The following is a 23,419-nucleotide window of genomic DNA, read 5'->3' on the forward strand; positions in this document are numbered from 1 at the left end:
TGGGAGAGATGAAAATGCATTTGTAAGGACATGTTATTATTCTTAAAAAAACAACAAACCTTTTCAGAGGAAGCAGGGAGTCTAAGGGAGCAGTACCCCGGTGTGTAAATATCTCACTCTAAGAGAAAAATAATGTATTACGTTAGAAGTGTTAAACCATGCTGATATCTATCTAATGTCAATTTTTTTATTTCTTATAGTGCGAGGGGAAACTGCAAGGTTTTTGCAAGCATTACAGTACATACAGTGAATTCAAGAGTTTTTTGGGAATATGCTGCTCCACCTTCACTGGTACACTAGAATGTAACTGCATTCTAATAATTTAAGGTGGAATGGAAAGTTCCAGATTAAGTTCCAGAATAAGAACAGAATTCTGCTGCATTTTATTTGTTTCTCAGTTGTCACCGCTCTGGAAAATAAAACTCTATCTATGTACTTAAAATAACTTATTGTGTTCTTGTGACAGCCCTGTTTCTGAAGCGCAGTTCTTCTGTTGATATTGCTTCCAGTCACTCAATAGTGAGTGATATTTATTTGCTAGGTCCTTCAGTGTTTGGTGGTCCAGTTTGCAAAAAAAAAATAAAAATATGTGCATTGTCGCTAAGACTAACATATTACTTGAATCATAGAGGTTGAAAATATTAACAACTTAAAATTGTTAATAAAATGAAGACCTAGCCTAAATAATCTTGGAGTGCCACAATGCTAAACCAGACTGCTACGCCTTCTAGCTGCCACGTCCAGCACCACGGACAGCTACTTTTGTCTACTTCCCTGAAGCAACACCTTTAGTTACCTATAAAGCACTCTGACAGTATTATCGTGTTTAGACTTCACACAGTTCTCGCCCACAGCCCACAGAGTCACTTAAATCAGTCAAGCAGCTTCAGCAAATGGACTTGTACAGCCCTATCAACCTCTAAATGTCCCAGATCGCTCTGGAACACTGTACACATGTGTGGTGACGAGTCCATCAACACAGGTGTGTGGAAAAGCTACTGATATACAGAATTATATCATTAGTGCAGAACGGTTTTCCTTCTGGCATTTTTCATGCTCAAAGCACACAACCTCAACTTTCCGAATCAAATCTGACATGATGTTTCGAAAATAAACAGGACGACTCTGTCATCTCACATTAAGAGGGTCTTTCAGAAACACAGAGATGAAATGAAGTCTGTCTATCGGCTAATAATCACCTTTTTATATGTGAACCCATTTGCTTATTGAGCTCTACTCCATGTGCCAAAATGGAGGATTAAAATTACTTTATTCCCTCACAGCCTCAGGAATACAGTCTTAACGATATTTCATATCAATATTTCGATGCATGTGTACATGCATATGAAGAAACACTAGCACATTAACACAATGTACTGTTTGGAGGGATGGCCTGGAAAAGAAAATTACACTTAATTACACTTCTGATTGGATTACGCCTCTTGTTTCTCTCTCTCTCAGCCCCTCTTCTGATGAACTCACATATACACCTGTTTTAGCATCTGAATATTGCATTCAAAATCCCTATCACACATAGAATTAAACACACAAAGGGCAAAGCACAGATCAGAGAAACAAACAATATACTTTTAGTGTTTTCTTACAAATATAGTTTGTATTCAAATGTGATAGTGTAATATACCATTTAAAAAATTAAAACTATTGTTTATTTTTAAATCAACCTATTTTGTTGTGTTCTGTTATTGTGCTTTTTTTTTTTTTTTTTTGCTTCACCCTATTCAAGCCCTGAAGTATTTAAAAGGTTTGTCCAAAAGTAGTAAAAGATATTTCTTACTTATGTAGATATATAAAAATATTTGTTCACTTGTAAGATTGCTTCAGCTTCTCTCAAATATATGATGTGATGATTAGGCCCAAGACCTTGTTGTCATTTGATGCTGCTGGGTGAGTTATAGGGAACGTCTACAATTGTGAGAGAACACAGCCCTAAGCTCCATGTCTTTTAAGGTGGAATGATTAAGGGAAATAGCGACTGTTGTTTATAGGTGTCTGAAGTGGAACTTTTCTGTGAGTTTTTATTCACTGTTTGAATTACCACAGAAACTCATTTGTGACTCGAGTTGTTTAGTTTGGTAGCACTTTCGGTAATGCAGATAGTTGTGTCCTGAGTTCCACCTTAAGCAAACCCAAACAACAAAAATTTATGAATATTATCCACCTATGGAACAGGCATAGAGCAATAAACTCATCTCAGTACATGCTTTTCAATGTTTGGAGTTCTCTTCATCGTCTAAAAAAAAACTCCAGATGCTTCTGCCATGAGCAGAGAGAGCTATAGACTAGCATAAAGGACCGAAACAGTTTATTTTTCTACTCCTTTATAGACACTGGGACTTCATAAACACACTTTAAATTTGTGCAAACTTTGCCTTTAAGAACTGTGAAGTCAACTAAAGGCTTACCCCAGTAGACTGACTGTTCTTACTTGTATCTTAAATGAGTTTTGCACTGTAATGCAATATATATATATATATATGTGTGTGTGTGTGTGTGTGTTAGAACAATGTATCTCAGTCAGTGGGATGTGGGCCCCAAGTGGGCTGTGAAGGAACCTTTCATGGGCTTATACTCAGGGGGAGCCTGTGGGCTGTGGGCTTACAATGTTCTACAGGGCTAGTGCTAAGATAAGTTTTACCACTCAGGAGCCCCCATACGTCTATTGTTTATTGAACAATAAGCTTGAATTTGATGAATGCTTCATATTTAACCTGCCAGGAAGAGATATGTACCTGTATTTTTTCTCTCTCCTTCTCTTCTTATTTTGCTGTGTGTACACAATCACACATGAACTGTACATACAACTTACCTGTTCTTAATCCAATTAATCAAAGGAATTATGAATGGGAAGAGTTACTTACTGGGCCTTTGTCGGATTGTCCAAAGAATAGAAGATAATTCCAGGATAAACTCCAGCTATGACGATGGCTATAGAAGGTTTATGGCCGTAATAATCTGGCCAAAAGGGAGCAAGGAACCAGAAGGGCTTATTGTCTGAGTGAGGTCTCAGGTGCTCCCACTGGAATTAGCACTGTTACTCTTCATGTCTCTAATGAAAGCATGCTACTGATGGTGAGGAGGTGATAAATGTGTTAATAATCAAAAGTGGAAATTTCTGTTTTTGCTTTTTGGGGGACAAAAGATCCTGATCACCTTTCTGAAATAAATGGAAGTATAGTAGCCTATACAGAATTTTGGGGCCAACTTACCTGCTGCTCTGTCTTTGATTTTGTTGATGGAAAGATAAGGGATTCTCTTGTGGCCAAACTTCTGACCCACTCCTACTCTGTGGCGTGCTCTTCTGACTCTACTGTTGGCATTTAGGGAGTAGGCGCTGAAGACAAGAAGGTAATTACAGAGAACAACCCCACGTACCTAAAAATAACGGCAAGCCTGCTGTAGGGTGAAGCCTCCTCAGCGGCGGCATGCCCAGATCTGTTTTTGTGTGTGTGTGTGTGTGTGTATACGCGCGTGTGTGTGGCTGTTGGATACATATTTGGCTGGCAGCGAAGAGAGATAGAGCCGCTCCTTATCTACTCACACCAGAGCTCTTTCTCAGCCTAGTGGAATTGGCTTCATAATCTATTCTGCCACTCTCTCTCTCTCTCTCTTTCTCTCTCTCTCTCTCTCTCTCTCTCTCTCTCTCTCGCTTACTACAATCTTCATGCAAATAGCCATGCATAAAAATGTGCACATGGCAGCCAGCAGTCCCGGTGTGATTTAGTGGATGTTCTTCTTTCACAGTTGGAGATGGGCGTCTGCGAATTAACCACATAAGCAGACTCCACGCCAGCCCAGTGGAGTCCCATAGAGGACAGGCAGTGTCCAGCAAAAGTGGGCTTTGCTTTGTTCTTTCCTTCGTCCTTTTTTCTGCTTCTCTTCTCTGGTGTTTCTCTCCATTCCTTTCACTTCTAATTTTCTTTATCCCAGTTCCAGCTTTCTTCAGTCATATCATTTGTCATTTCTTTTATTGTGTTTCTATTGCGCTTCATACTCTTCCATCCACAACCCCCCACCCCCACCTCCACCCTTTCTCTTTTCCCGCCTCGACCTCTCTGCCATGCCCCACAAATATTTTTGTGCTTGAGAGTGTTTCAGAGGCAATCATTTACTCCCAGATAGGGTTTTTCTCACTCCCTGGCAGGGCAAGACTTAATTCCACACCTCTATAATGCGCAATTACAGGCCGATTTTAGGAGCTCCCAAATAGGATTTTCATGGCCTTCCAAAATGTCAGAAGGCAGGGAGAGGAGCTTCTGGAGCTGTAGGGATTTTCAAAGCCCTAGTTTAATCCCAGGGTTTCCTGGATGGGGTTGGATGTGCCGGGGTTTAGGAGGACAGAACTGCCACCTGTTTCTGTGCTTTTGTGTGTATGGGTGAGTCTCTACATGTTTAGAGAAAGTCTGGGATTACATTTTAAAAGTCATGATGAACTTAAGGAGGACATGGGCAATTGGACTTACTACATAAAATATGACAAATTTCTTATGCTCCCTACTTCCTTCCAACACCCCCACCCCCAGCTCCCATTTGCTTTTCTGCTGGTTGACAGTGATAAATTGCAGTTCTCCCTTTGTGCGATTCTGTCTCATATCTGGCTTAAGAAGTCACCAGAGAGATGGAAGTTCTGGATTTCTTTGAGGAACTCACACACACACACACACACACACACACACACACAGATGCCGTTTAGTAGAACTTTGTTTAGGGGCATTGTACATTCTTTTATTTCTGTTAGGGGATTCCATTTCTCACATACTGTAAAGCCAATCAACGTTTGTTATGTCCACAGACAACAATGTGTGGACAACAATAGTGATTGGTCATTAATGTTTTCATCTAATCTAATCCCTAGATTTTTTCCCCTAAAACATAATTAATACTTAACTTTTACTAAATTCTTACCTCACAGTGCCTTTCTCAGGGTTCATAATCTGTCTGTTACAGTATTAAATATAAACCCAAAACAGACCACAAAAAGGCCACAGCACATTTAGCTTGAAATTTGCACCCAGTTATTGTGTTGTATATCTGAAATGCTTTGTGTTCATGCCTCCACTCAGTCATTGCGTCTGTCAAACCTGTTGCTGCACTGAAACTCTGGAACTCTTTCATCGTTCATAAAGTCCTCTTCCACATTAGATATGTTCAAGACAAACTTAATAACTCATTTATTTGCCTTGACATTTGAATACTTTTAGAAATATTGTTTTGTTGTTTTAATTATTTTTTTTATTTCATTTTATTCATTCATTCATTATCTGTAACTGCTTATCCAGTTCAGGGTCGCGATGGGTCCAGAGCCTACCTGGAATCATTGGGCGCAAGGCAGGAATACACCCTGGAGGGGGCGCCAGTCCTTCACAGGGCAACACACACACAGATACACATTCACTCTCACACACACACACACACACCCCTACGGACACTTTTGAGTTAATTTCATTTTATATTATTTGAATTAAACCTCAATTAGTCATAACTCTAAACTACCTTAGAATAGGACATTTTACCTTGTCTTAACTTATAATTCATTGTGAATTTGGTTATTTTATTGTTGACACATGTTGTCTTTTAAATGTGCTATACAAGTAAAGTTGTCTTGTCTTGTTCAGACTTGTTAGCTTTGGTTGGATATTAATGTTTGATTCCTTAGTGCAGTGTGTTAGAGTAAATGTGAAATACTCATTTAGAAGTGTGCACTTCTAAACTAAATCTGGTGTCAAGTACGAACACCCGCAATACAGTGAATCTAAATATAATCAAACACAGGATGTGATGTCAGGTATATCAATGATCACAGTACGAATTTCAGTGTGAAATTAAAACGAAACCATGATTAAAATATAACAACTCATCATTTTCTTGTTTTTTTCTGGACGAAGGGAGCCAAACTTCATGCCCTATGTACCCTAAGACCTGACGAATGTTACTTTCTGTTAACATTTCAGAGGTTTTTATATTTCAGTTTATTTGTGAAAAGTTAGCTACTAAATGGTACAAATTATATATAAATGGCACTGACATTTGCTTTACTGTGTTATGTTTTACTGTGTTAACATGCATGAGTAAAGTGTAAAATCAGTTGCTGATTTAGGCCACTTCAAATCCTCCAATGTGCTATAGGGGCTTCATGATTCAAAATGTCTCAAACAGTGGGGTTGTAGCTTTTGAAATTTTAATTTAATAGATTGTAGTGGGCAGTATCTATTAGTACTGAGTCTAATAAAAGGTTTGGTTATACTGAGTGAGTTAGTTTTATTCTTGTTCAATGTACAAAAACCTGTTTCCTAGTTCTTTTATTGAAAGCCTGTAACAGCCTTTTAGTTCTACTCTAGTAGATTTGATGGGATGCAGTTTGAGTGAGGTTAATTGTGGAGCAGGCTGATCTTGCAGATTACATTACACATTCATTATATCCCTGAATACGCCAGGTCACATTGAACATGTCTCAGACCGTCCTCAGTCTTTCTCTAGGCCTTTTCTTTCCTCACTTCTGCATATATACTATTGTATAACATATCAGGGCAGCATGAACAGGCCCCAAAAGATGTGCAACTGCACTAAATGTTTAGAATAATTTGTTTAATCTCTACCTAAAGTGTAGGTAAAACACATATTGCACACAGAATCCCAGTAAGCCGTTTTTGTAGGTGCATGTAACTGATCATCAGAATCAGAGTCTACATTCAAATGTGTTCCTACTACTATGGTGGCAGATATGCTGTTTCTTTAATTGTGCACTACCTATTGTGCAATTTCATTTAGTAGGCTGCCATTCATCTGAATCCAGACTTAAAATGATGATGATGAAGAAACCAGTGGAAAGGTTTTTCCTTTCCCCTGATAGCTTTTGCTCTGTATATAAGTAACACTGATTCTGAAATCTACACAGCACGGAATAGTAAGCCATATTAACTTGAATATGTATTGTGTATACTTTTTTTAACACTGTTTAACATTTAGAATATTTTCAGACAAATATTAATACAGTAAATATAACAAAGCATATTTTTAAATAAATGCACTAAATGGTTGTTGGTCTGTGGATACCTGCTTATGCCACATTTGTTCTGAAACCCCTCTGTGCTGCTGAGACCGAATGCTTCAGTGAGAATCTGACTGAGGAGGGACTTGGGCCCTATTGGACTAATTGAAAGCCTCTGCAGCAAATGTAAACATTTAGCTGATATGGTAAAGGTTTGGAATGGGGATTACATCGATGAGGTCTCACTTGTATGAACCTGAAGAAGGAGATAGAGATATGTGTCCAGAGATGTCTATGGTAGCTGTCATGTCTTAATTGTGTGATTAAATATTCCCTAAATAAGATGGGAAATTTTACACTTGTTTATTATCAACGTAATATTATAATGTCCTTATGAATTCTACTGACATAAAATAATGATTTAAATAGATTAGAAATGGGAAAAATAGCAATTTTGCAGTCCTTAGTGTCTGAGTTGACTCCAGCTGACTGACCCTCAGCAGCCTGCTACAAACACATCACTCTGTTAAAAAATTGTAATTGATAGCAAGATTTACAAAATAGGATGATTCCCATGTTGCTAATATTCCATTAAAATTTCCTGTCTTTCAGGGGCCCTTTTACTTCATCTTTTTCTATCATTTGAGCTCCACTTTGACTCCAAAAAGGGAAAAGAATCAGTATGTCTTCTTGTTTTGGATGGACTTTGTTTTGTTTAATGGCGCTGAATGGCTGATGATTGCAAACAGGATGTTTACAGTCTGTTGTGTGTGTGTGTGTGTGTGTGTGTGTGTGTGTGTGTGTGTGTGTGTGTGTGTGTGTGTGTGTGTGTGTGTGTGTGTGTGTGTGTGTGTGCGCGTGTTTATTTAATTTTTTATTTATTTAGCTATTGAAAACAAAATGCCATTTTTCTTGTGTTTGAACTACAGTGCATTTACCTGGTATATGTAATTTATATTATGTAACAGCATGACAGATTAGCCAAATTCAAAATAATAATATGTACAATAGCTAATTGTGTATTTAGAGCAAAGTGCTCATTCTGATCTCTAATTCTTTTTATTAAATGTGCCACTGATACATATGCGTTTCATAAAGTAAGACTAGAACTGAGACGTATACAAAGAGTTTATGTCTCTCTCTCTCTCTCTCTCTCTCTCTCTCTCTCTCTCTCTCTCTCTCTCTCACACTCATTCTTCTTCACTGGTAAAAGCACAATCAATAGTAATTGTTTGTCTCAGGCTCAGGGAGTTTTAGATTTACGCTGTGTGTTTTTGGGTCTGTCTGTCTCCCAGGGCTTGTATGTGCTTCTACAAACGCTCAAGGGCTACATCATAAATGTTAGATTTTATGACTTCATGAGCTTTATGTTCAGAAGCTAGTTTAATGATCTTAATAGTGTTATGGCTGCCATTTGCAGCCTCTGAAAATCATTAGTTTGGTGCACTACCATTTATTAGAGCATTCATTCAGGCAAATTCAATTTGAGGATGGGCATGTACTGATGCATGGATCAGCAAGTGAAATTAACACAGAGATTGAATTTAGGAAAAGGAATTGCCTTGAGGATAATCCACAAATAGGGATGTGATGTTTTCATATCAAATTGATGTATGAAACATAAGTATATTAAGCTTTACTATCTGTTTAAAAGTTTGTAGACTCCCAATTCAAAATCTTTCAGTTTTAAGGTGCATTGCGGAATAGTATGTTCTCTACATAGAAACGCATGACAAGAAACAGGCCACTCTGGAGCAGCTGCACATTGGCTTAACGTGACAATATTCAATGCCAAGTTTTTTCTAGAGGGGTGAGAATCCCTCAGAACTCAAGCTGGTGATCGAGAGCTAATCAGTCATCATCAGAACCTGACCTCATTAATGTTCTTGTAGCAGAATGCCATCAGATCCTCGCAATGGTCAAGTATCTTGTATAAATCCTTCACAGATCAGAAGGAGCTATTGCTGCAGCTGGTATCAATACCCTACCCTTCAGAAGAAATGCAAGCTTGGGAGTGTTCTACACTCACACAGAAATCTAATATGCTAAGCAGTGGTAATAGTACCCTTTACTTATAAAGCTTACTGCCACAGTTATATCTTCCTAGAAATATGTATTTAGAGAATAATTAGCCATAGTCAACAAGTGTACACTAAGCAGTGGCCAAAAGAACTTTTTGATGTGTAGCTCTACTTGGTTCTCATTATTTCGTCTCTTGAAATCCAGAATACCCTTGGTGTCCATGAATACTTTGTAACTTATTTGTCATTTTTGACAATAATCTCTAGTCTTCTAGGGGAGCAGTTCATGCCAGCTAGCTACCTCCCTTATTTACCTTTTGCGAATTTGGTTGTTGAAGGAAATGGAAGATTAATGGGCAAGAACATAGAAGCTTCTAAATTTATTCTGATGTAATATAGCTTTTTCATTGAAGGTATTAGAGCTATGGAGGATACTCCGAAATGAACCCCGGATTGTTTATTCCAGTTTATGAAAGGAAAATGATCCTGCACTGGGTCTTAACTCATCAAGGCATGAGTACTTGCCAAAAGTCCCTCAGTTAATTGACATATCATAACCCTTTGTTCAAGTGTTGGCTGTTTAAAGCCTTTGGCTGATAAGCCTCAGAAGGTGCATAATGGCTAGACATTAAATTATGTATTATATATGTATGTTGGCACAGGTAAGATTGTACAATAGTATGATTAAAGAGGGATAGGCAAGTCCAAATTGCCTTATCCTGGAGCATTAACTGCTGCCTCTGCTTTTAAAGGAAATGATTCTTTTTCTTTGATTCACTTTCCCACTTAAATGTGATTATGGCCAATCTAGGTCTCTCCCTATCACATAATGCTACTAACCTGTATGAGGATAAGGTCTACTGCATCTTTTAATGCTGCTGCTAATGCAGCATCATGGGACAGTTAAACATGACTGGATGAGAACACTAAATGTCTGTGCTATTACGACACCAAAGCTGGCTAGCATCACTTTACTAAGAAGATGGAGCCTCCCTTTTTATTTGAATCTGAATTCAACATGCAACCCTGTGGGAAAGCTGTTAAACTTGAAGTTCCATAGAGTGGACATAGAATGTGTATAAATTGTGTAGCTGTAACAAGAAGTAGGGATGTAACAATAAAACATGTTGCATCATATTAAATTGCAACACATCCATATTTTTTCACTGGATTGTGACCAGCGTGTTAGTTAGAGGCTAGTGTGTTAGCTTTTTTATATATTAGATAGTCTCTAGGGCAAGAGATTTGGACACTATATGTCATAACTCTTGTTGTGGTTTGTAATGTTGACTTCTCTAATGAACTGAAAATAATAACCTTAAAGTATTAATATGAGATTTGTAATCATTACATGATTTTGCTGTGTTGATAAATGTATTACTCTGACATACTGAATCTAAAAATGACATTCGTGAATTGTGAACTTAAGTAAATAAGTATGTCTTGATAATTGATTTAGACAATAACATTGCAGCTTATGTTTCATGTCTCAGTTAGGTCAAAAATATTTTAATACATTGACTATAAAAATGATCAAATTTACATTCATTCATACATTATCTGTAACCGCTTATCCAATTCAGGGTCGCGGTTGGTCCAGAGCCTACCTGGTATCATTGGGAGCAAGGCGGGAATACACCCTGGAGGGGGCGCCAGTCCTTCACAGTGCAACACAGACACACATTCACTCACACCTACAGACACATTTGAGTCGCCAATCCACCTGCAACGTGTGTTTTTTGGACTGTGGGAGGAAACCGGAGCACCCGGAGGAAACCCACGCGGACACGGGGAGAACACACCAACTCCTCACAGACAGTCACCCGGAGCGGGAATCAAACCCACAACCTCCAGGTCTCTGGAGCTGTGTGACTGCGACACTACCTGCTGCACCACCGTGCCGCCCCATCAAATTTACATCTGGATAAAAATCTAAATGACTGGATAATGTCTCAATCTTCCTAAGTATATATATTAAAGAAAGATTCTGAGACAAATCTAATCCAGTTCTAGAGACTGTTCTTAAGAAACACACCCACACCTGAAGAAGGATAAGGACACCTCTTGTTCCATGCACCACCGTGGTGCATGTAGGTAGTGTCCCTGTCACACAGCCGTCACAGACGTGGGTAGGTGGACTGGTCATATGTGTCCATAGGTGTCCAGGGTGTGTCCCTGCCTTGCGCCCTGTGATTCCAGGCAGGCTCTCGACCCATGAACTGAATGAGTAGTTACAGACAATTGATGGATGGAATAGATGAATGTAGGTTTCTGGTTCCATTTTCTAAAACAGAAATAGACCACAAGACCGGACCTCTATAGGTCACAGTTGAAAGCTGCTTTCACATTTGTTTGTCAATAATGAATATATTCACGATTTAGTATTTAACAACACTCCCTTAAAATAAAGGTCAGTTGAGAAGCTTATGGTATTGTGTACATGAAAGGCTAGCTGAGTTAATCAGATTAGGTTATGCTGTCTGCAGCGCTGGTCTGAAAGGGCAAGAGCTGCTGCTGTGTTAGATGTTTTTGACCTTTTGTGTAGAGGCATATTTCAGACATTCAGCTGAAACATATGGATCAGAATTACAGATAAAACACTGAAACACTGACACATGCTCTAACTCTTTGTCTCTCCAGTACAGTGTCTGCACAGTTCCTTTGAATTTACTTGTGTATCTTGGAAGATATGCATGACCGTCTAAATTGTCAGAACTACTGATCTTCATCAGCATGCATGTGTAACAGAAGAAGTCCTGGGTTATATACTAGTATTGAACAGAAAAAGACACACTATCCTCATTTGCTTCTGAACATCCCATAATATTTTTGTGGCTGATAAAATTGAAGGCTTTTCACTAGTTACAAAAACACATTGACTTTTTTTTTTATTTAGTTAATTTATTTCAGAATAAATCCATGCCATTCTAACAAATACATAATAATTTACAGAGCCAAACATCTCGGCACAATACCATTCAGTTTAGTTTTGGGTGCTCAGTCACATAATCTACCTAACAGCTAATGTGTGATGAGTGTACTGGTCTCATCATCCAGGTGAATGCAACACTTTGGTGATTGTGGAAGCAATACTCTAATGACCACAAAAAGACATGTAAAATGTATTGGGTGTCTTTAAAATACGTGTATCTGCCTATCCTGATCACAACGGTGCTGACAGATCTGTGGATGAGCACTAGATGCTGTGAAGTGAAGTTATGGAATAGAGAGAAGCTGGAAGTGCTAGCTCTGCTTCAATGCTGTATTGATCTGTTTTGTATGACACAATGAGCTCTTTATGACAACAATAAGCTTTGAGTAAGCATGTGAATCTTCATGGGTTGGAGAAATAGCGAATGAGTGAGGAAGAGTGAGAAGGTTAAGGGTAACGAATACATGATATGGAAGAACAGAAAAGGCTAATGGTAAAGTGTGTGTTTGTGAGTAGATTTACTTCAGTTTAACTGAGTACCGCTTTAAATCCATACAGCTCTTAGCTCTTATTCTTCTTTAAAAAGAAATTGGTGGATTTGGGCTGGCACATATCTTTGGAATACTTGGAATCTTGTGATGTCCCAGTAATATTTGCTGAAGGCCAGACACAGCCTCATAAAATTAAACCTTCAATATATATATGGTTTAAATCTGCAAGGGAAGTCACAGCACAGTCAAGTGGAGAGAAATAAACCAATAGAATCAGAGTGATCTGTGATTTACCATAACCCCTATCATTGTTTAAAACATGCACAAGGCCTTGTTTATTGTTGACATTTTTATTGTCTTTTATTTCTCTTTTGTTTTCCTCAGTGAGCAAAAGATTTTATTTAGAGGGTAGTTTGGGTCATTAAAGTTTAATTAATAATGTCTTTTTTGTTTAAGAGAGTAACAACCAATGCAATGAATATGGTAATTATTATTTTGTTCAAAATGATAGATCCTGACATTGTTTACTTATTTATTACATATAAGGTAAATGCACAAAATCAGTGACATATCATTTGGGGGCCTGTTGAAAGAGATTAAGAAATACCTATTTTCAAGTGTGTAAAAGGCTATTCAGACTGTTCAGTGTGAGCAACACTCCTCAATCAGTATGTAGAAATGACCCATTCCTTCTCATGCCATGATTAAATGAGGAGACCCACATTAACACTATGGCCTTCTACGTACAATCATTATTCCCCTGTACTGCACAAAACCATTTGTGATAAGAGCGGGAGCATCTAGTTTGGCTACTCCCTGTACTAAGCATCTGTTCAACAAATGTTATTGATGCCTGACTGAGTTCACCAGAGCTGTATCTACACAGCTGTTAAGCTCTCGTGCCTTACCCTACTATCAGCATGTTTTGTAGGGCTGTATGAAAAGTCAAAGAATGCAATTGCCGACGTTGCATTAAATGCTGCCTTACTCTCAGCACTCTGTATTCCCTGAGAGGAAGCCTGCTTAATTCTCTAAAAGGAACATCTTTTTCTTTTTTTTGTGTGTGTGTGCGTGTGTAATGTTTTTTTTGACATTACATGGTTGTAAGGATAACAAACCATGTTGTGCCTGGAGGAGTTGGCTTTTTAATTTCCTTTCAGAACAATTTCTCCCTCTCTTTGAAATGTCTGAAAGGAAGATGTTAGAACCCTTTATAATGACATTGTTTAAAAAATATATACAAAGAAACATTAAAGGGTGTCTTCACAGAATCTTCACAGTAATGCTGAGGTGAAGCCAAAATTGTCAGCATAAGAATTATTCCTGTGAAAAATGTGTAAATGCGGGGATACTGTCATGTGAACATCCCTAGGCCAAATGTCATGTTTTGATCATTTTTAAAGTGAATGTAGTGCGTCCTCTACAGGGACCAACCTTGAGTAATTAAGGCATTTTAGTGCACAGTTCATATTTGCTTGCTTTGTTTAACCTGGAGTAAATAAATTGTGCCATATCTTTTGTACAAGCTTCATTATAAGGTTTAATTTTTCATCTATTGAACAATAATTGTGAATATTGAAGGAGTGTGTACTTATCTTCACTTAGGCAATCAGAATAAAGGTTTTGCATACAACTGGTAGGAAAACATTTTAAAGGCACAGAGATTTTCTTTTTATTCTACACAAGAGTCTTCAGGTCTCAAGGCTCCTTCACCTTGTGTCTATGAGTCTTCAAAGGGCTCTGATAAAGAGCTAATAACCAGGCCAATCAGCGCAGATTAATTACGCTGATATATGAGCTGCGTTGTCCGGGCTGTAATTGATGGCTATATTGGTGTGCTTCCTGCTTAGCTGAGATGATGAAGGGAGTTGGAGTGAAGGATAAACGGGAGAGGGGGTTAGCAAGGGCTGGGAGGGGTGTGATCCCACTGGTGTGAAGTGTGTATATGATTCATGCCAGGGAATGTTAGCAAGGTTAGCCAGAGGACAAAGGAACGAATAATAAGTGAGAGAACAAAGGAGTTGCTACTTAATAACACTGATGTTCTAGGCTAAATTGGCCCCAAAAAACTTAATGTCTAATCAAGGTGAAGCTGCTGGTATAAAATCAGCAATTACAGGCAATTTAATCAATTATATACTCTAGAGGCTAAATCTGTAAATAATAATCAACATAGAATCTGATAAAGTAGAGTTCACAGTTTGTTCTCCACCTTTTAAAGACATACATACATTTGCATTATTGTCTTAAATGTTATCTGTTGGCTGTTATTAAATATTAAATGTTTTTTTTCTTTTAAAGTGTTTTTAAAAATATTTTAGTAACACATTGTAATGTATTTTATTTATTATACCAGCTTATTCATTCATTCATTCATTATCTCTAACCACTTATTCAGTTCAGGGTGGCGGTGGGTCCAGAGCCTACCTGGAATCATTGGGCGCAAGGCAGGAATACACCCTGGAGGGGGCGCTAGTCCTCCACAGGGCAACACACACACTCATTCAGCACATTCACTCACACCTACGGACACTTTGAGTCACCAATCCATCTACCATCGTGTGATTTTGGACTGTGGGAGGAAACCGGAGCACCCGGAGGAAACCCACGCGGACACGGTGAGAACACACCAACTCCTCACTGACAGTCACCCGCAGCGGGAATCAAACCCACAACCTCCAGGTCCCTGGAGTTTTGTGACTTATACCAGCTTATTTATTGTTTATTTTGTTTTCCTAGACAAAAATGTTGAGCACAACTGAAATAGACAGTGGCAGACACATCTGGAGTAGATAACAGCCCTGTAGAATGATTTTATTTGGGTGGGGGTGGGTGGTAGAGGGTATTTATAAATGTATTGTCCGTAGCCTTTTATTTTCCTTTTTGTCATCTTTACTGTTGTGTTTTTTTATCCCTCTGCATCAAAGCACAGTTAGTAGATCTCTGTATTTGTGGTTTGGGGCATTTTAAAATAAATAAATAAAATTCATGAGAATTAATATCTTAACAGATTCTATAAAACATTAAAGGGTCACACAGCTTCTGACTTAATTCTGAGGACACCTCACTACAAAATGTCTGACAACAGGTTGGGGACCACACACTGAGCAACATGAAACAATGTGAATTTTGTTCCTGAACAAAAACAAACTCACTGAACTCTGTTAAGTCATACAAACTCGCACACACTTACACTCCCATTACTAATAGAACCAAATTATGTGTGGAATTACAACTGTTTTGTGTTTTGCCACAATTTATGCTGAATCAGCAAAGAAGAAACGGCTTAAAGACATTTAAGTATCGTTACCAATATGGCACATTATCAGCTTTTGCAATGTACAGGCACTCCTCTATCTCATGGTAAAATATATGAATGTATGTTTTCTTTATATATATTTTCTGCATTTACTTGTTCTACACTTTTATTGTGTGTAGGTGGGATCCATTCTGAGACAGCTGTCGAATAATACACTTCCAAAATTCAGTTCAAAAAACGAAATAATGAATGTAAATACAAAATCTCCATATGGTTTTATCTCTCAGTTACAGCCCCAGGATCTACAGATAACACTCAGTCAGAACAGACTCCCCCAGGGTAAAGGTGATGTAGTGTAACCCCAACTTTAGGTCAGTTTTGTTACAAAGAAAATGTCACCTCCTAATCAGCAAACTCCTGCTCTTTACCATGGACTCACAGTCACACAGTCAACATTGATATCAATCATATCTTAAACTTTTCATCCTAGTACAGTTCAAATACACCTTAACAGTCTTTTCCATTGCTTTAGCAGTGGCTAGAAGCTGCAGATATTGGTGTGGTCTAGTGGGAGAGTGGTGATCTATATTTAAAACTGCTGAATGATTTATTTATAGTTCAAGTATACGCAGTACTAAAAATACAGAGCCACTGTGAAAAGGGAATTATATGGTGCTGAGCTGTAAGTATGTGTTTTGTGTATGTATATGTGTAAGCTTATGTGTGAGACTGGAGGGAGTGTTTGTGTGTTTCTATGTGTGTTATTAAGCGTGTTCTTGTAGGTCACTCTTTGTTTAATGAAAGTGTAATGGTGTGTGCTGTAGTGGTTTTTTTTTTGGTTTTTTTTTGATGATTCAGCATTAGCTTCCCTTGCTGGCTCAGAGTGATTCAGCAATGTGCTTTAGTGTTCTGACAGGCCAGGTGAACAGCAGAATGCAGGTACATTTTCCTGATTTAAATCTGATGCAGGTTTGCCCTAGATAGAAGAAACCTCCACAAAACCTCCCAATTAGTACTGAAATTTCTGCCTGATTTTTGAGCTGGACATATTAAACCTCCATTTCTGTTAGATTCAGTCTAGCACTTAGGCTGTGTTTTCCCCCAAAGACTGACATCTTGTTATGAATTGTCCTATCCAAATGAATTGTAAAACAGAGATTATTACCTGATTTTCAAATATAGTTTTTAAGCTAATTCATTTAGGCACATTTCACACATTAGACTTTAAAGTTTTGAGTTATTTGACCAGAAGGAAAAGTTTTTGTGGAGACACAGCCAAGTTTATTGCAGTTAGATCCCATAATCATCTGTTATGTTTCTGGTCAAAAACAACAACTCTATATTTTTTATTTATCACTAAATGTATGAGTAAAAAAATCCAAATTAATATTCATTCATTCATTATCTGTAAGCGCTTATCCAGTTCAGGGTCACGGTGGGTCCAGAGCCTACCTGGAATCATTGGGCGCAAGGCGGGAATACACCCTGGAGGGGGCGCCAGTCCTTCACAGGGCAACACAGACACATTCACTCACTCACACCTATGGACAGACCAGCGTGTGTTTTTGGACTGTGGGAGGAAACCGGAGCACCCGGAGGAAACCCACGCGGACACAGGGAGAACACACCAACTCCCGGAGCGGGAATCAAACCCACAACCTCCAGGTCCCTGGAGCTGTGTGACTGCGGCACTACCTGCTGCGCCACCGTGCCGCCCCAAAATTGATATGAAGAATATAATTAATTTATTCATTCATTAATTCATTCATCATCTACAACTGCTTATCCACTTCAGGGTAATGGTGGGTCTGGATCCTACCCTGAATCTCCAGGCCCAAGCTGGGGAACACCTGGAGTGGGCAGGGGAATTTCAATCATGTTGTAAGAGATAATGAGCAGTCTTATGGTTTTATTAATGTTTCCCATTTGTACAAGTGTCAGCCTGTGGCAGAGCATGGTTTTAGTTGTGTGTGTGTGTTATTTTTAGTCAGTTTTAGTCAGTTTTCCGGGTTGTAAGCACTTGACTAAATACATTGAATGAGAAATGTGTATGAAAGCCCATCCTCATCTTAAGATCTATACACATTCCCTGAGTATTTTCAAATTCTCTACCTGCAGGTTGATCAAAAGTATACCGGGATGTTCCAGATGTAGTTTATTGCAGCATCACATGCTGCACAGGTTGTAATGACATTTTTGTCTGACCAACATGGATTGCATTATTTGAATGCAAAATATCCTTTAAATACGACAGGGTAGAGTCTAGAAGTTTAAAGCATACTTAATGAAACGGACAAACTTAAAAAGACTGAGACATACAACATTTAACAACATGCACATTTTGTGGTGTGGTTGTGTGTGAATATTGAAATATGAAAGTTTAATCTTTTCATTTTACAGGGGAAAAATGGTTTATGTTTATTTTATAATCAGCAACGTGTTCAGCTTTGACCAAAGCTCACTGGAGGTTTTATAGTGTTAAAGTTTAGAAGCCTTGTCAAATCCACAATAAATTGTGTAATTTATTAACCTAATCCAGATTTTTTTTCAGTGTGTTTTAACATGTGATCCTTGCTTACCTTACTGACCTCTTTGTTCTTTTCCTTCCCCCAGTATGAATATTTTAATGCCGTGCTTATAAATGAACTGGACGAAGAAGGAAAAAACGTGGAGTTAGGAAGAGAATTTATCCTGCAACCAAATGACCATTTCAACAACCTGTCCGTTAATCTCAGCCTCAGTGTGGTGCAGGTACCCACCAACATGTACAACAAAGGTATGCTTAATTCTTTATATATACACCAGTCAACCATACCATTATAACGACCTCCTTGTCTCTACTCTCGTTGTCCATTCTCTCAGCTTCCCTGACCATACAGAAGCCTTTTGCATTTGTACCGTTACATACCATAGTCCATCTGTTGCTCAACATGCTTTGTCCACCCTCTTTTTGCCCTCTACTTTATATGGTCGGGACCACCACAGAGCTCGTGGATCATTCTCAGCGCTGGCGTGACACATTGATGTGGTGGTGGTGTGTTAGTTTGTGTTCGGCTGGTATGCATGGCTCAGATACAGTGTGGAGTGTGTGGAAATTTTAAACTCTGTGTCCCCTCACTGTTCACTCCTACACTGTTGGCCCACCTTGTAAATAAAGATTTAGAGACAGTAGATGCTCTATTGCTGCACAATTTGTTATGTTCATCCTCTAATCTAGTGGTTTCAAAACTTTTTCTGCAGTGCCTCCCTTTTGTAACTGAGAATATTTTCAAGCCCCCACTCCCCACTCACACACACACACACACACACACACACACACACACGTATTTGCATCCAGACTCCACAGCAAATTAACATGGATCACACAACAGGACATCACACAAAACAAGCAAGTGCCAAATCCCATTTACTTTGGAATTATTACACGTGACACACATTATGTTTCTTATTCTTTTTTCTTTGCTGCACCACCCTCCCATCCCTCACCCCCGTAATAGGATGTGCCCCCATTTTGGGAACCCCTACTCTAGTCTTTCATCAGTGGCCACTGGATGCACTTAACATGACATTGTTAGTTGGATGTTTTTGCTTGGTGGACTATTTTCAGTCTAGCAGTGAAACTTGTGGTCAAAGCAAGTGGTCGTAATGTTGTGGTTGATTCACAAGTTGGAAGATACCTAGTGAATTATTTGTGAATAGGAAGAACAGACTGGATGTTTTCTGACCCTTTTTGGTCCTATGCAAAAATGACAAATTATTCATTCAAGTTTTAATGAAATGTAATATACATGTAGTATCACACTGGGCAGATATAAGATAACGGCATGGTTTGTGGTATAAACTCCAATCAACTATATCATTATTACCACCTCCTTCTTTCTACACACACTGTTCCACTTTCACTGCTCACTGCTTCTTCTCACAGCTACACTGACCACACAGGAGCACTTTGTAGTTCCACAATTACAAACATTAATCCATATGTTGTTCTTCATACATTGTTTGCCCCATTTCACATTGTTCTTCAATGCTCAGGACACCCAGAGGACCACCACAGAGTAGTGGATTATGCTCAGCGATGCACTGATTGGTGTTGTGGTGGCGTGTTGTGCTGCTACAAATGGATCAGACCACTCAGTGTCTCTGCTGGACTGACAACAGTCCACCAGTCACAAATATTCAGCCAAAGGCTGGATATTTGTATACAGCATCCAGTGACCACTGATGGAGAACTTGAGGACCAACACAAACTGTGCACCAACAAATGGGCTACTGTCTCTGATATACAAGGTGGACCAATGAGGTAGGTGGGTCTAATTGAGTGAACATTGAGCAGCACTGCTGTGTCTGATCCATTCATAACAGCACAACATGCACTAACACACCACTACCATATCAGTGTCACTGCAGTGCTGAGAATTATCAACCACGCAAATCTCTGTGGTGACCTAAGATGTTTTAACTTACAACATGTAACTGGCCATCTGTCACAGAATAACGGGGGTCACTGGCCATCTGTTTACGAATAAAGGTGGTCACATTAATTTCATCTTTATTACCAACTAGATGACTCCTGGATACTTCAGACTCTGCACACAATTCAGACACATCCAGGAGTTTATGATCTAATGATTTATCAAGATCACTAGACCAGACTGTCCCCCTGTGTTGTTCAAAGACATCAGCTTCTCTTGTTATACCTGCAAACTCTCTTTCTCGTTCTCATTTTCCCTCTCTGCTATTCTGTCTTTAGACCTCCTAATAGCCATTCGAAGGAACAGAAATCAAAGCTGATATTTTCAATTAATATCACACATTAACACATTTTCCTTCAATTCAGTCAGATGAACACATGTTTTACCAGTTCTCTGTCTATGAAATATGACTTTGAATTTAACTATGAAAATGAAAGTCATTGCAGTCTTCAGTGTTGTAAATCACAGCAATTTCCAGTGGAATATTTTCCATTGACAATTTTGAAGAAAAGAAGGTTGTGGTTCACGTGAAGAAACTCTACAACAAGCAGAATTTTGGAGTTTTACTTTATAGTTACGGTGAAGAATACAGTGAAGAATATAATTGCCCCTTATACAGATTATGCTTACTAATTTGGTATCTTCCAGTGGATAATGTAACCAATAGTTTATGGGGTTTTCATCTCCTTCAGTTTCAGTTTGACTGATTCAAGCCACTTTGTATTCATACTACTTTTACACGTCTTACACTTCTTCACTCTCTCATCCACAGCTCCTTTCTATATAGATCTGTTTTCTGCCTTTGTCAGTGATCTATGATTCCAGTGGGTAGATTATCTGTTATTAGGAGGACCTCAATGTGTGTAATCCCCCATCTTCACTCGTCTCTACTGACTATAACACTACTCCCTTCAGGCACCACTCTCAAGACTTTGAACCAACGTGCTATTTCTGAGGAGTGGTATATTCTTGCTGTCCCCTCAGAGCATTTTTCTTCCTTCTGTGTCTGGGAAAATGGGGTCCTAACAAAACAGAAGCCCAACATGTACCGCCATCTTTTCTATATGCATGGCACCCAAGTGTTTTTTTTTTATTTTTTTGGAACATGTGTAGACTGGGGTCTGTCTTCTGGTCTGGTCTGAAAACAGCCAGCTTATGATGTCTCTGAGATAAGGCATAGCCACCTAACAAATCTACACTACTCTATTACATGGACGTACAGCTCTTCAGGAAGGGCAAATGTACTGACCATTTTAAGTCAGTGCACAGTAGGCAGTGACAGACAAGAATATAAACTGAACCTTGGTGTTCCAAAGGAGTTTACTGCTTAGATGGTGGATGTAGCATTTTGTTGTGTCCTTCCATCAGATGAACTGTCCTTGTATGTCTCTGGAGATACTGTTTCTGGTGTACAGGAACTGAAAAATGAGCACTTACCTGGTTGAACCCACACTGGTCCAACTTTAGATGTGCTCTAGGCCTTTTGGCAGCTACTCACAGGACTGATACTCTGTATGGCCAAAAGTGTGTGGACATCTGCTTACCCAGTGTTTCTGCAGAAGAAAGGTATAAAGGAAAAGGAATGAATAGAGCTGATACTTTGGTATTCCATTGGGATAATTAAGACTCTGCATTTAATTAATCTGTGGTGTCGGAGTGAAAACACACACACACACATACGTATACACCTGGGGAATTTGGTTTCCATCTGCTGCAGTAATAGCTTCTGTTCTTTTGGGAAGTCTTTACACTAGATATTGAAACATTGATGTGAGGACTTGTTGGAATTCAACCACAAGAGCAAGAGCAATGTAAGGTACCAATCTTATTGTTATTTTTTATTGTTAGTTGTGGATTACAAACACCACTCCAATGGTATTGGGTGGTTCTTCAGGTGCTTTACCATTCTAGACCATATTTGGCATTAATATACTGAGCTTATGCGCATGTTAAGTTGCTCCAAAACATCCCATTTAATTGATTTTGATATTGATTTGCTTAGGGATCAAGTTAAGGTTCTATAAAGAAAACAAACAGTGGGTGCTATTGGATATTTAGACCAGCCAAGGAATTATATTTAAGTAGCTGCAATCACAAATTAGTAGGAGTGTCCACAAAGTTTTGGATATATTTAGTCACTGACAGGACTCCTGGAGAACACCCATCACTCATCACCACCATAAAAATCTGTTTAACAACATAATTATATTCATAGTGCACATAATACCATTGCTTTTCCAGCCTCTTGAATACAGCTTTTGCTTGGGTTTGCCATGCTCCTGTTCTGTTTTATCCTCTGCCTTTACTCTTGTTGCTCTGGATTTATCAGCTTAACTGTCCAACTTCAAATTAGTGGTGTAAGCATCAGCTAGCTGATCAATTTGCTTTAAAACTTGCTTTAACTGTTCTAGCTGATATCAGAAGAACTGTCACTACCTGATGCCTGTGGATTCTGAATGCGATCCTGAATGCTCAGCAGTGCAGGAACGATAGGTCTCCTATGGAGAGAAGACTGTCAGGTTAAATTACATTGAAGTAATCAACATCAGCTACCAGTGTGATGCTCTCAGTGACTTACTATTGTTAATCAGCGTTGGGCCTACGAAGACTCTTCTGGATCATAAGTCTGTTAGGTTTGCTGCTGTTTTTTATTTTTCTGCCCAAAAATTATTGCACCCACATGCCCCTGGGGTTGCATTGCTTCATGCATTCTCCTAAGATTATTGAATTCCTCTACCTTTCTTAGACTAAGGTAATCCTGAGTCATAAGCTTAAAGATTACATGCCATTGATTGGTTACTGTCTATCATAACACCTTCTAGTGGTAAAGCTAGAAGTTATCTGTATTCAAGGGCTTGTATTTTAATTATATAGGTCCATAATTCTACAGGAAAATACATTTTGAATTTTTTTTCTGTTTTTAAATATAAATAATATAAATAAATAGTTTTTAAATATATATAATAGAAACTGGAGAGTGGCTATAATTTGTATTCCATTTCGTTTCAATTTTGAACATTTTTTACCTGGGCCCTTTTAAACTTTGCATGAAGGCATCCTTAATAATTGGTTTTGTCTGCTTTAGCTTATTAGCTATCACACTATTAATAAAAAATAAAGCTAGCTAGCATTTCTGAGCAGTAAGAAACCAATAGACTGCAGTACTGAGATTGATTGATGCCTCAAATCAGGTCCACTTGTGCAGAGCTGGCAACAGCTTATGCCATGTGCACGT

General features: G+C 38.6%; 1 protein-coding gene across 2 annotated transcripts in view; it reads left to right on the top strand.

The window, feature by feature from the left end:
- cacna2d3a (calcium channel, voltage-dependent, alpha 2/delta subunit 3a) overlaps window positions 1-23,419 on the top strand; it is a 220,840-nt gene that overhangs the window by 58,501 nt on the left and 138,920 nt on the right. For both annotated transcript variants that reach the window (XM_066643291.1, XM_066643292.1), the window contains exon 6: window positions 18,323-18,485. In XM_066643291.1, the coding sequence (XP_066499388.1) occupies window positions 18,323-18,485 (163 nt within the window). The remainder of the gene's footprint in view (window positions 1-18,322; window positions 18,486-23,419) is intronic.

The sequence above is a fragment of the Hoplias malabaricus genome, chromosome 14 (assembly GCF_029633855.1).
Source record: "Hoplias malabaricus isolate fHopMal1 chromosome 14, fHopMal1.hap1, whole genome shotgun sequence".
NCBI lineage: Eukaryota > Metazoa > Chordata > Actinopteri > Characiformes > Erythrinidae > Hoplias > Hoplias malabaricus.